This window comes from Cervus elaphus, chromosome 5, assembly GCF_910594005.1.
Source record: "Cervus elaphus chromosome 5, mCerEla1.1, whole genome shotgun sequence".
Classification (NCBI taxonomy): Eukaryota; Metazoa; Chordata; class Mammalia; order Artiodactyla; family Cervidae; genus Cervus; species Cervus elaphus.
In genome coordinates, this window is record NC_057819.1 from 120,469,949 (window position 1) to 120,483,202 (window position 13,254).

Consider the following 13,254-nt stretch of genomic DNA (forward strand, 5'->3'; position numbering starts at 1 on the left):
GTCTATGTTGGATCCTCAACAGAACAAGTCCTGTGATCACTCAAGAAACGGAAGCTGCCATTGGCAGCTGATGGCTCAGATTCTGTGCCACAGTTTATTCTGTTACCTAAACAGGATTAAGTAGAAATAACTTGGATGCTTATCTAGTATTTGACATGAGATATTTATTTGTGAAACAATGCAAGCGATTGTAAATCCCCCACATACTATTTTGATTAAGTGCAATAAGGTACAGTCATGTGTAATCTCTTTACACAATAGTGCATCTAGTCCTTTGCCTTAAATTATTGCACAAAAATTATAAGACCAGTGAAGAAGACATGCGGACTGACAGGCAAATTGGCCTACACGATGAGAACAGTACACCAACTGGAATGGTCCAATAATTAAGTCAAATGTTTTAATGGTGCAATTAAAGTAATCAAAACAGGGTTCAAATATATTCTTTCAATATATTAATTTCTTTAAAGTCATGTTCAGGCAAGGTGCTGCTGCTGTTTAAAAAAACACTATTAGCTTTGTCCACAGATGTAGTTGTCAAAAGTCACCCAAGGTAAGTCTGATGTTGAATGCAGCTTTAAACAATTAAAAATTTGTATTTTGAGTGTACTTCTCAAAGCAAATTATACAGTTGAGAGAGCCCTGAAACTTGTAAACTAAACATTCTGACACAAGTGCACAAAATAAAGTTGGCAACGTTAAATGTCACGTTAATTTTGAGATCTGTAGTGTTTGATGTTGAGCGAACTTTTGGTCTTGACTCAAGATGATAAGAGAGCAGTCCTGTTTTGGCCATCAGAAAAGGAAACTGCCCACAAAACATCCCTAGCCAATTAGGTTAACAAGGCATTTAAGATGCCTATTTAAAGCTTCCCAGAGCACAGAGGAAGTGCCAGGTGGATGGACGGTGGCTCTGGCTTCCTGGCCCCACCCCAATCCAGTCTTGTGCAGTGTTTGACATTTTCACATATGCTTGGGTCTCAGGAAAACAGGATCAGTTAGAAACCAGGTGATTGTACCTTGTTGATAGAAGGCATGGGATGGTTTGATCTCATGGCTTTGCCTAATGTACACATAAATCCCACCATTCTCGCCCCAGCTGATAGTGTGTTAAGAGTTGTATGTTCTATGGCTACTTGCTTCCAAAACACACAATTTAATAAGAGTAAGTTGCTACGCACATCTCTTTATCACCAAAGACATAGTTGACAAAATTCCACTCCCCACCCTCCACACATGGAACCACATTGATGTTCTCTGGGGCTGCCTCACACAAACTGGAGAAGTGAGAAAATGTTCTACTGCACTGGCTGCCTGAGCAAGAACCTTGGAGGCATCGAGGAGGCAAAGGGAAGCCTTCCAGCTGTGCAGCTTCGCTCTTAATGTGCTCTTTTGCTACAACAAAACCTGGTAGACTTAGAAAAGCCAGGGTGGGAGTCACCAGTAATCTCTGGATCCACTGGGATGATCCTTCCAGTTTTCCTTTGCTGAGGCAAAGCTTTGCAGCAGGCAGTCTGGACCCCAGTCTCGACGCCTCAGGGTGGGACCGGCACCGGCAGGCAGAGGGCCGAGCGTTGGCCCAAGGAAAGGCCCGTGCTACAGCCCAGATGGCAGCCGAGAACCCCACACTGAGCCTATCTCCTAGTGCTGGGAACACCAGGACTGCACCCATCACAGCTGATCAGCGGCCTCCACAGGCGGCTCTTTCAGGAGGTTGGAAGTGGAGCGAGGATCCATGGCCGAGTGCATGATGGGGATATAAACATCATCCATGTTTGGCATGACAAAAACTTTCTGCAGAAAGAAGGGAGAGACATGGAACAAGGCTCTGTGCTCTGGGAGTTGCCCTACTGTGTTCTGAGAAGAATTTTAGGCTTTAGACAAGTTTTTAAAATACATATGAAACAACTCTTCTTACACATTCCACAGTCATTCCAAATATCATTCCTCTACGATATTCAGAAAGCCTTGAGGAATCAACACCAGTGCGTGAACATGAGAACCCAATAGACTGTGAGGCAGAAGCAACTTTTGAGTTCATGTACATATAATAAAATTACTCGAGTTGATAAATAACATTAAGAAAATTGGCATAAGCTGCTCACAGGATTCCAAACTACTATATCCAGAACACATGTTCTAAGAAAATTTTATCCTAGCACTTAAAATCCTAGCAACAAAAAAGTAAGTTGATTTTTCCCCCCAAACCAGAACCAGTTAAAGCTGCTTAGAAAAGAAATCCTACTATCATGAACACCCAAAGGATAATCAGTGATTGACAGTAATGGTGCTTTGCCTATTTAGAAACTAATCTTATGTAAGTGAATTTTGGCAATGTATTCAATTTCAGCAATGCTTTCTTCCAAAAGCAAAAACAAAAACATGTGGCCTTGGGAGAATGCAGTTACCCTTCAACTTCCCAACTTGCCTCGAAAATACCATGCACCAAAGTCTGCCCCCTAAAAGGGGTGACCCTTCTACCCCAACACTCTTAAAAGAGATGACCCACCCAAATTCCTCACGTAGGAAAAAGGAAAAGAACTAAAGGCATGAGGTTGTTTTTCCCCTAACTAGGTTCAAAGTGCTTTTTCTTTTGGAGATAAAGCTTTCCATAAATTGGTTGTTATATTACAGATATAGCTTTTAAATAATATAGTTTTTAAATAATAAAAAGTATAATTTTAAAGGCAATGACCAAAAAGCTACTACTGCAAATGTAATATGCGTCTTCTTCAGAAGGTGAAATTCATCATAAAATAGTCTGTTAATCCATAAAACCTTAAAAGTCAACTATGCCTCAAAAACCTGATAAAAATTTAATAGGAATAGCTCATTGCAAGGCCTCAGCTACACTGCTGTTTCCTGTGGTGGAAGAATGCAGAGACAGGCTTGGAGAATGCACTCTGGTTGAGTCAACTCCAGGACTACCCTAGAAGATTCACAGGGTAGGGACAGGCCTGATTCATCTTTGGACTCCCAAAGCAGGTGGTAGCTGCACATGGAATGTTTGTAGAAAGGTAAGATGGATACCACAGAAGCGCAGGAATGACTTCCCTGACCACGGCCCAGGTGCTACTCACTGGCCAATTCCAGGCCCCACCTAGGGAAAAAGTCCAAAGATGGCCCCAGCAGATGGATGACTTAACCCCTGCCAGGCCTACTGGGACATGACAGTCATTTTGCTCTTTGACCCCAATGTTTTGAGTTTCCTCTGAAGACTATGTAATAGGGTGTGGATGAGTTACAGGGTTTCTAAAACTAAACCTGAAATTTCATGCCTGTTTGATCACATGTGTACTTTCTCCAGATAAGGGTCCATAGCTTTCATCAGATTTTTTAAGAAGGATCCTGACCCATGTGCAGTTCAGAACCTCTGTTCTGCCCAGAGTTTTTAGACTCAGCATGAAATACTAGATGACACTGCAGGTATACCTGAAACTCTTGTTCCAGTTTCTTCTCTATCCAGTCTGTCACATGAACTAAAGTCACTTCTCTCTCTCCAAGTTTTGGCCGAGCTTTCAGCTCGATATATGGTGGCTTCCGGAAACCATACCTTTTAAAAGAAGACAATAACCACATTTAGAAGCAAAGAAAAGAAGCGGATGGTACCCAGAGTAAACATTCTTCATTTACACAAAGGCTTTATCAGTACTTGAAAATGTTTTCTTCTTCTGAAAATCCCTTCTAAGAAAAAACACTTCACTGCAGCAGGGGTGAATTGTGAACTCCCTGTGTCCCTGGACCCAGGGCTGTGATGACTGGGGAACAGTTCTGACAAACCAAGACAGCCAGGAAACACCACTGGAAATGTCGATGACCTGGGCATTGTTTCTGGTTTTCGTTTTTCCTAAAATGGCGAGGATATTTTTTGTTTCTATTTTTATAAGAGTACGATACATCTGTTACAAAACCCCAAATATAAAAGTGTATAAAGCAGGAAATAACACTGTCTCTCTCTGGATCTCATAACCAAGATAGTACCACTGAGAGAAACATGATCAATTTCCCCCACACTCCTAATACGCATACACGAACAGAGAACCTTCTGTAACCTGCTTTTTCATTCCACACTCCACACTAGGATTATTACGGCTTCTCAGTGGAGCCAGCTGGCACTCAGAACTGTTGGTAAGGTATCCAGTCAAGAGACTGTGTGCTCTCAAACTAAAAACTTCTCTCCATTATGGACCAACGTTTTAAAACATCCAGGTACACCTTGGAGATATGTGGGCTCAGTTCTAGACTGCCGCACTAAAGCTAACATGCAATAGAGAGTCATGTGAATTTTTGGTTTCCCAGTGCATATAAAAGTTATATTTACACTATGTTGTACTCTATTAGGTGTGCAAAACAATGTATATACCTCAATCAAAAAATACTCCATTGCTTAAAAAAAAAATGGTAACTATTATCTGACAACACAGGGTTGCCACAAACTTCTAATCTGTAAAAAATGCAGTATGGGCAAGTGCAAGAAAGCAAAGCATAGTCAGACAAGGTCTGCCCATACAATAAAAATGGCAAGTTGCTATAAATATTCTAAACACTCTGAATATGTATAGTTATCTTTGCGGATTAATAAGAATAGTTCAGCACTCAAGCATGCACTGGGTAGCACTAGGCTGTGCGCGCTAAGTCACTTCAGTCATGTCCAATTTTTTGCGACCCCATGGACTATCGCCCTCCAGGCTCCTGTGTCCATGGGGTTTTCCAGGCAAGAATACTGGAGTGGGTTGCCATTTCCTCCTCCAGGGAATCTTCCTGACCCAGGGTTCGAATCAGCATCTTTTAAGTCTCCTGCATTGCAGGCAGATTCTTTACTGCTGAGCTACTAGGCTAGAGGCCTCTAATTTTAATTACCATTGAGCAGTGGTGCTTGTAACTCCTAAGTCAAAGCTTGGGAGTAAAAAGAAGATATGTATTAACTCTTATTATTTTAAAAAAAAATTTTTTTAATAAATTTTTTTTTTTTATTAAGCTGCACAGTAAGGTATTATCTGGTTATTTTTGAATGGTAAAGTTATCAGTTCTTATTTTTTGTTGTTGTTGTTTTCATGTTCTTCCAGTGAAAATATTACTTTTTAAAAAGAAAATCCTAAATAGTATTTTAAAGTTTTTACTAGGAAAACACCAATATCATCATTAAATGATCAGCCCATTAAACAACCCTTTTGTAATCATTTTTACAAATCCTTCTGAACACCAAGGATGTGCAACAACATGCTGGTTTCACAGAGGTACCGTTTTCACAGGGGCTGCCCTGGTTGCTCAGGGGTAAAGAATCCGCCTGCCAATGCAGGAGACTCAGGTTCAATCCCCGGGTTGGGAAGATCCCCTGGAGAAGGAAACAGCAATCCACTCCAGTATTCTTGCCTGGGAAATCCCATGGACAGAGGATCCTGGTGGGCTGCAGTCCATGGGCTCGCAAAAGAGTCAGACATGACTTAACGACTAAACAACAACAATTTTTTTCATATGAGTGTAGCTTATGGTACAATGAGGTCTTTTATGTAATCGCTATATACCCTTATGCACATTCATAGGTCTTACTTGCCAACTTAAAATTGAGATTTAGAAATAGTTGTTTTCTTCTGCTGGGATCATGAATAATTTTTTTCAGTGATTCTCGGTCCTGGCTTAGTCTCCCAACCCTGGAATCATGGGGGCTGGGCTTGGCACAGCTTTAACAAGTCCCCAGGTGACTGCGACATGCAGGTAGGGTTAAAACCCACTGGTTCATTCAAATGACAACTCTTTGGGTCACCCTTCTCAGTAGCTCAGCTGGGAGAGAATCTACCTACAATGCAGGAGACCATGGTTTGATTTCTGGGTCAGGAAGATCTGCTGGAGAAGGGATAGCCTACCCACTCCAGTATTCTTGGGCTTCCCTGGTGGCTAAGCTGGTAAAGAATCCACCCGCAATGCAGGGGACCTGGGTTTGATCCCTGGGTTGGGAAGATCCCCAGGAGAAAGGAAAGGCTACTCACTCTAGTATTCTGGCCTGGAGAATTCCAGGGTCACAAAGAGTTGGACACGACTGAGGGACTTTCACAATCTACCAGTTACCAAGCACATATCCTTCCTCCTCAATGTGCAGGTCTGACCTGGGGAAGTCTTTCCTCACCACCCAGGACTCTGCTGGATGTGTGATCCCCATCTGTAAAGTGGGGCATAATGGTAGCCCTGTCTCCACAGGACGCTGTGAGGACTGGCCCGGCAGAGAATGAGGGTTCTACAAATCGCAGCTCTTCTTCCCAGTGGAAAGGGCTGGCTTGAGAGAGAAGGAAGACCTAGAAACAGCTCATCCCACAAACTTCACCTGTTGACTTCAACTCTTCCTAAGTGTGAAGATGAGTATTTTTTTGTTTGTTTTTATTTTTGGTTGCACCATGCAGCATATGGGATCTCAATTCTTCAACCAGGGATTGAATCCATGACCCCTGTAGTGGAAGCCCAGAGTCTTAACTACTGGGCCATCAGGGACATTTCAAAGACGAGTCTTTCTCACCATTTTTTAAAAATCTGAATTATTATTTCATAGCATAATACCACATATGCACACTTAGTTGCTCAGTTGTGTCTGACTCTTTGCGACCCCATGGACGGTAGCCCTCCAGGCTCCTCTGTCCATGGAATTCTCCAGGCAAGAATACCAGAGTGGGTTACCATTTCCTCCTCCAGGGGATGTTCACAACCCAGGGATCGAACACCAGTCTCCTGTGTCTCCTACAGCGGCAGGCAGATCCTTTACCACTGTACCACCTGGGAAGCCCTGAAGGTATATCTTTATATGTGAATTAACCACTCACAGAAGAAAAGCAGAATCAGATTTACAACTAACTTTAAGGTTCCAAGAAAAACGTTTGAAAGTGCTTCTTCCCAGGAAGAAGGTACTTTCCATAATGTCACGGGTCAGCAAACTATGACTTTTATGATCATGCTCAAGGGGAAATCACTGGCTGACCCCAAGCGGCCTTCTACATACGAACCATATTCGATCAGTCGCAGGAGGTGGAATGTTGACTGCCAAGGTTCCTCTACATTCTTGTACTTCTACAGTTAGCAGTAGGGGTGTATTGGAGACTTCTTCAATCTTCTTTTTAATGAATTCTGTCTCTGTTGCTTTCTGGAAATATTTTGACTTGGTAATTTTATCAACAAACCTCATGATCTTGCTTGTTCTATGACCTCCAACATACCTTTAAGTGAGAGAGACAGGTAAGCGTTAGTGTCGGCTTTGTTCCTTCATAAACAGAAACTTGGTGGCTCTGTGTTCACTTGATTTTAGACCAGAGTTTCTCAACAGCAGCGCCACTGACACTGTGGCCTGGGAGATTCTTTGCTGTGGATGCCCCTCTGTATGAGATGTTTAGCAGTATCCCAGGCCTGGGCTGCCTTAATGTCAACAGCACATCTCCCAGCAGTTAAGACAATAAAGTGTCTTTGGACATCGCTAAATGTCCCCTAGGGGGAACAAAAGAACCCCTAGGTGAGAACTACTACTTCAGATAAGGTGTAGACATCAGATGGAGCCTAGTCTTGATGATGGAGAGTCAGGCCAAGTTCCCACAGTGCAGGCAGGGAATGCATCTCACCTGCTCTCCTTAATAACCTTCAAATACGGAATACAAATCTTGTGCCCTCTTAGAAAAAAATCTCACCGTCTCTATATCGCACATAAGACAACAGGGCCACAAAACACAGTAAAACATCTGCCTTTCGGATAGTGTCACACTAACTTTGAGCAGCAATTACTTGTCAAAGAGTTTTAGGAGCATCTAAAGAGAACAGCTACATCAAGATCATGTGCCTGCAGGCCAAGACAGTAAGCTTCTGTATCCGGCCATATCTACCTATGACTGCCCTAAGAAGAGAGGATATTTGTTTCTTAAAATCCTCCGCAGATCTAAAGGTCAGGAATAGTATATGTTTGTGTGTAGGGAAAAGCCGTTACTCTAAAGAAGGTCAGGTGGGGAACTTAAATAGTGCACACAAACTCTAGTGCCAACTCCTCAAACGTCTAGATTCTTTTTGTCTTCTGTAGGATTTCAAAAGTGAACAGGCTGATGTTTTCTTACAAATGCTTCTGAATCACTTGGTTTCTTTATCATTTCAGTTTCTTTGCTCACTGTAAATAATTAAAAGATCCTTACAGAGAAGCAGCCTAAGCACCACAGTCCAAGTAACAGGCAAAAGAAGCCCCCAAAATGAAGTTCATGATCCAAAAGGTCATCTAAGTGATCCACGTTTTCAAAATTCACCAAAGAAATCACTAGAATGTTTCAACTTTGTAGGCACTATTAACAGATGATCACTGGAGGCACGTGACCCGTAAGAAGGGAGGTAATGCTCCCCACCGACACCAGGGGGAGATGTTGTGCAATTTATGGTCCTTGAGTTAACCATCCCTTCCATTCTCTTATTTACTCCAATGGCCTGAGAAAACCATTTTGGTCTAGACTCTCTTAATAAGGGAAAACTATTTGGGTGTTTTTGATTTGGGGTCTGGAATTTTAAGCCACTGGCTTTGAATTATTAATGCAAAAACCATTCACTCAAAGTGAAGGAGGAAGTAAGATCAGAGAGGGAAAAGGCGATGCAAAGCTCACGCCCAACTTGCGGCCCTGAGCCCCCCGGGAGACCCCAGAAGCTGGATCCACTCACCCCTCAGCCCCCGGGAGGAGAGGTTTGTCTCCGGCGCTGGGCTCTGGTGCGTCATCTTCGTCGGAGGAGCCAGCACTGGAGGACTCCTCGTCGCTGTCGGCCAGACAGAAGGCCCTGGGCCTGCAACTGATCAAGGCAGAGTCACCAGGCTGCCCGCCCAGCGCAGGCTCTGCTTAGGAACAGCACGCGCTCCACCGCCACCATGGCTATGGTGGCAGCACTCCCCGCCCCCCGTCACCCGGACAGAAGAGGCCTAATCCCAGAATCCCCGGATGGGCCTGGTCCCCTGGAAGACTCTTCAGCGCCCAGTCCCAGGCAGAACCCTAGAGGACTCGCGCCGGGAGGGTTGGATTCTGCGCATGCGTCAGAAAGACAGGCGGTCAGAGTGTGATGCGGTCCACACAAAATGCAGTGATCTCGTCCACACAAAATGCAGTGATCTCGTCAACAGTGCAGCGCAGCCAATGGGAGGTGAGTGGAAAGAATGAAGATTGCATGGGTGACGGGACAACTCATGTTTGGTGACATGACCACCTCATGGATGACGAGGATGTTCAGGCAAGTCCTCTGACACTGGCTGAGTTCAAAAAATTTGTGCTTTCTGGCTTAGTCATCTCCAAGTTAGTTTTGGCTCAAGACTGCTTCCTTGTGAAATTACATACCCCCACTCCTGCCCCAGCTCCTGAAGGTCACAGAAAAAGCCAACGACCAGAGGTACAAATCTCAAGGGATTCCAGGGGGCAACTGACATGGGAAGCCAGGAACCTTTCAGGAGAAGTACTAGTTTAAAACTTTTTTAAATGAAGTAATAAAAAGCTTCACCAGAGAGCAATGTTCCTCATGAATCTTTCCAGGTGGCTTCTCAGTTTCCAGAGGCCTGGAGGGTCTGGATCACCAGCAGTGGCGAGTCATCAAGGTTCCCCACTGAGGGCACTGGGGGTTCCCAGCTGAGCTCTGGGCCCACAAAAGGCAGCTTCCTCCCTGAAGGGAGGCTTTACTTTAGAAAGGCAGAGAGGCAGAAGGCAGGGCCCATCTCAGGCTCAGAGACTTGATGGGGACAAAATGAACAAGAGGCAGAATTGTCTCTGAACATTGTTAGAGTGTCAGTGGTCACTAAGCAGAGGGTCTTGTAATTTTGAGAAGGACAAAACCACCAGGGCAGGGGAAGGCATCCCAGCTTAGGTCCCACCTCCTACACTCGAAACCCTCTGGGGTCTTCCTCAGATGCTGTCCTTGGCCACCAGAAGCCCACAGGGGTAGTCATCTCTTGGCCAACAAGGGCCAAGGGCACCCAGGGGCAGAGCACACCTGCCAGTGTGGCCTTGAAGGCCCAGCTGAGGTCCCAGCATGGGGAGGAGGGCACTGAAATCTCCGCCCTGAAACAGGAGCCCGGCTGTAAGAGGACCTCCCTGGCAGGACACCCGGATCCTCCTCAACCCTGCTCTGCAACATTAGAGCCCGCACTCTAGCCAGCGGGCTTGAGTGTGACGTTGAGAAGAAACTCCCTCCGCAGACATAAAGGCCTCTTGTCCCCAGCCTCGGGGACAGCACCTGACTCCTCCTCCTTCCATCAGAGGCCGGTCAGTCCAGGAAATGCTCATGTGTGTCCGCTGGTCACAAAACCATCTCAGCCCTCTCAAGAATTGGGCGGCCCTCACAGAGCTCTTCTTTTATATAAAAGGCAAAATATGATTCCTAAGAAAACTTACACTGGGGTTTGGGATGAAGAAAGTCAGAGAAGTAAATCCCCAAAGATAATACGACCTTTCTCAGAAACCTATCTTACTTCTCAGGAACATGACGGCGCCCCCTGGTTCAGACCGCGTGCTGCCAGGTACGGAATCTACACAGCACCACAGGCTGCCTCGGTGTCCTGGACCACAGTGAAGCCTGCAGGGCCACTGGCCCCTCCTGTCCCCACTGGTGTTTGTAATCTGGCAGCCTCCTGAGCTGAGGCAGAAGATGCCAAAGGCTGAGCACTGCAGTGAGCTCGCGGGTTCCTGAATTAACCCTCCGCAGGATAGAGAACGGGACAAATTTTGTGGCTTAAAGTTAATAATTTAGACAATGCCTTATCAGTTAAAATAGATCAGATGACATGAAATTCTGATTGTGGCTAAATGGTATCTCTTCTCTCTGCCCAGGGAGCTGTATTATGCAGCACCAACACTAATTACAAGTGGGGCTAAATGTTTGGCTGATTCAAGTTTATAACTGAAAATGCATTTTGTGATCTCAGACTTACAACAAATTTCAGAGAAAGACACCCTGCACATTCTTATATATAAGGCGTGCTAGTACATGATAAGCCTATTTTTTAAAACACACCTTGGAATTCCAGATGAGAGTCCTATCCTTTCTAACAGTCACCTTAAAGGGCTGATTCCAGTTTCGCTGCCTCTGCTAAAATTCTTTTTGGAAATGTGCTTGGAGTCAGACATGTAGGAAAAGCGAATTATTTTATCACTGATACTCTGTCTTAAACCAAACATTTCTTAGCCTCATAACCACTGGCACCTCTGAGTGATGCTTGGCAATTACTCAAATAGCTAATTCATCTAGAAAAAGTAGGATGATTTGTTGTCACTCAGAGTACTTAAAAGAAGGTCACAGACACCAGAGGCAGCTCTACAAAGGAGCTCCAAAGAAAGCTCCAAGTGAAGGTGCACAATTAAACAGCCCAGTGAGGTGACTGCTTGGAGGGAGCCACGCTCTTGACAGTGTTCGTTTTCTTTAACAGAAATTAGACCCATACATCTGCTACAGATACGTGTGCATGTACACCCACAGTTAGACTGAGTCACAGCGTGGATGACAAGGACGGGGTTCCCAGGACATCAGGGCCTTGGGGCGGGGTGGTGGACTTGGATACACTGAGCAGCCTAATTTGGAGGTCGGGGGCCCCGCTGTGGGACTTGCACACCAGCCCAGGCTGCCGTGATAGAGCACGGACAGGCTGTGTGCCTTACAGGGAACGCCGGCCCCAATGTTCATTTAAAGAGCAGCCAACATGCAGAACATTCCTGCTTCCTGACTCATTTCATTTAGGTCCCCTTCAGGCAATTCCTAAAGTTCCAACCGCCCAGCTCACCACCTGAAATCCATTTTGGGCATCTTATGGCCCAAAGTTACCGTAACTACCATACACAACCAGAAGACTATTGGGGAAATGAAATGACTAAAGGAAAAATGTATGCAAGCACAAAGTGAACCCACATTTCAAAGGGACAGGCCTTCACTAGACTGGAGCAACACAGACTTCTCACCGCCAGCCTTGGGGTGATGATGTGAGGACAGGAACAGACTTTCTATGATAAGTAGGACTTCCAGAGAGCTGAGCAGCATCTCCTCGGGGACTTCTCAGGGCACAGTCATTTGCATGCTTGAAGGGGGTCGGACAAAAGCAGTGAGACCAAGCAGAGGCCCTGCCAGAGCAGGACGACAGGGGACAAGCCCCAGGCTGGAAGTGAGCCTTGGACTGGCGGCCACGAGATAAAGGGAGGACCTGGGAGAAAGGCTGCTGCTGGCCCACTCTTCACACTCGCGGCTCTAGGGGGGGCTTCCTGAAGGAAACTAAGAATCATGTACCAGCCACAGGTGCAGGGACTCTGCCTCTCCTCTGGTACTCAGCCTCAGGGCGATTCCTCAGCTCGTGACTGAGAAGTGATGTGAGGATCACTTCTGGGATTAGGCTCTTAGCTACGGATGGGCTTTTCAGAGGCTCTCGAAGCTCCCAGATATTGTGAGCCAAGTGGTGTGTGTGGGGGCATTTTTCTGGGGCAAGGATTCAGAACTCTCAGATTCCCACTTGGGCCCTTTTTGCAAAAAAAAAGAATGGGTAAGGGTTCATTTTTCCAGGCCTTTTTCTCCCAAGGTCAAGTGCTTTGGAATTATATTTGTCTTTGCTTTTAAAATTAAATGACAGCCAACTACACATCAACATAAAATTTAACACCCTCACAGGAAGGCAAAACATACCAGACTCCACTGGGGGAAAAATGGTACTTTAGATATATATTAAACATTAAATATAATATCATTATATTCTTAAAGCAGAGGATATTTTTCATGAAGTCTAGAGAAGCATTGCTTGCTCAGAAACATGTCCATCCTCTGATCAGCAGAGTTTTATGAACTTGAAATTGCTCCAGGAGAGCCGCATGAATAACAGTGAACGTGGGATGCCTCAGCGGCAAGGATCTCAGTGACCCGTCCATGATGGGGCCCCACCTGCCCACAAGACCCCCTTCTTTCTAGTGGAGCCCCAGCAGCTTTGGGCAGCACGGAGCTATTTCCAGAAAGGGCTCCCTGCACAAATGCTCCTGATTTAAGCCTGCTCTGTCTCACTTCTGGTTAGTTAGAGCTCATTTTCAAGACCGCCCCTGCCTGCGGTGCTTGGTTTTATTGGCAGCTGTCTGCAGTTCTGCTGTCCTGAGGCTGGCCTGATGGTGCTCAGCGGGGCATGGCGCTGGGGAGGGGTAGCCGGGGACAGAAGCTGGGTTTGACTCGAGGGCTGGATCAGGACCCCGGCGATCCAAATCAAGGAAAGCCTCTTAAGTGCTCCTGATCTCAATCCTCTCAGGTCTACAA

General features: G+C 45.5%; 1 protein-coding gene across 2 annotated transcripts in view; it reads right to left on the reverse strand.

The window, feature by feature from the left end:
• Window positions 1–144: 144 nt before the first annotated feature.
• Window positions 145–13,254, reverse strand: part of TEX2 (testis expressed 2) — a 108,221-nt gene continuing 95,111 nt past the window's right edge. Inside the window, exons 9-12 of one of the 2 annotated variants that reach the window (XM_043905045.1) lie at window positions 8,665–8,784; window positions 6,990–7,199; window positions 3,433–3,553; window positions 145–1,794 (exon numbers count right to left, since the gene is read on the reverse strand). In XM_043905045.1, the coding sequence (XP_043760980.1) occupies window positions 1,672–1,794; window positions 3,433–3,553; window positions 6,990–7,199; window positions 8,665–8,784 (574 nt within the window). In that variant the 3' untranslated portion in view covers window positions 145–1,671. Of the gene's footprint in view, window positions 1,795–3,432; window positions 3,554–6,989; window positions 7,200–8,664; window positions 8,791–13,254 lie in introns of both variants that reach the window. The other variant, XM_043905044.1, reaches the window with a different exon arrangement.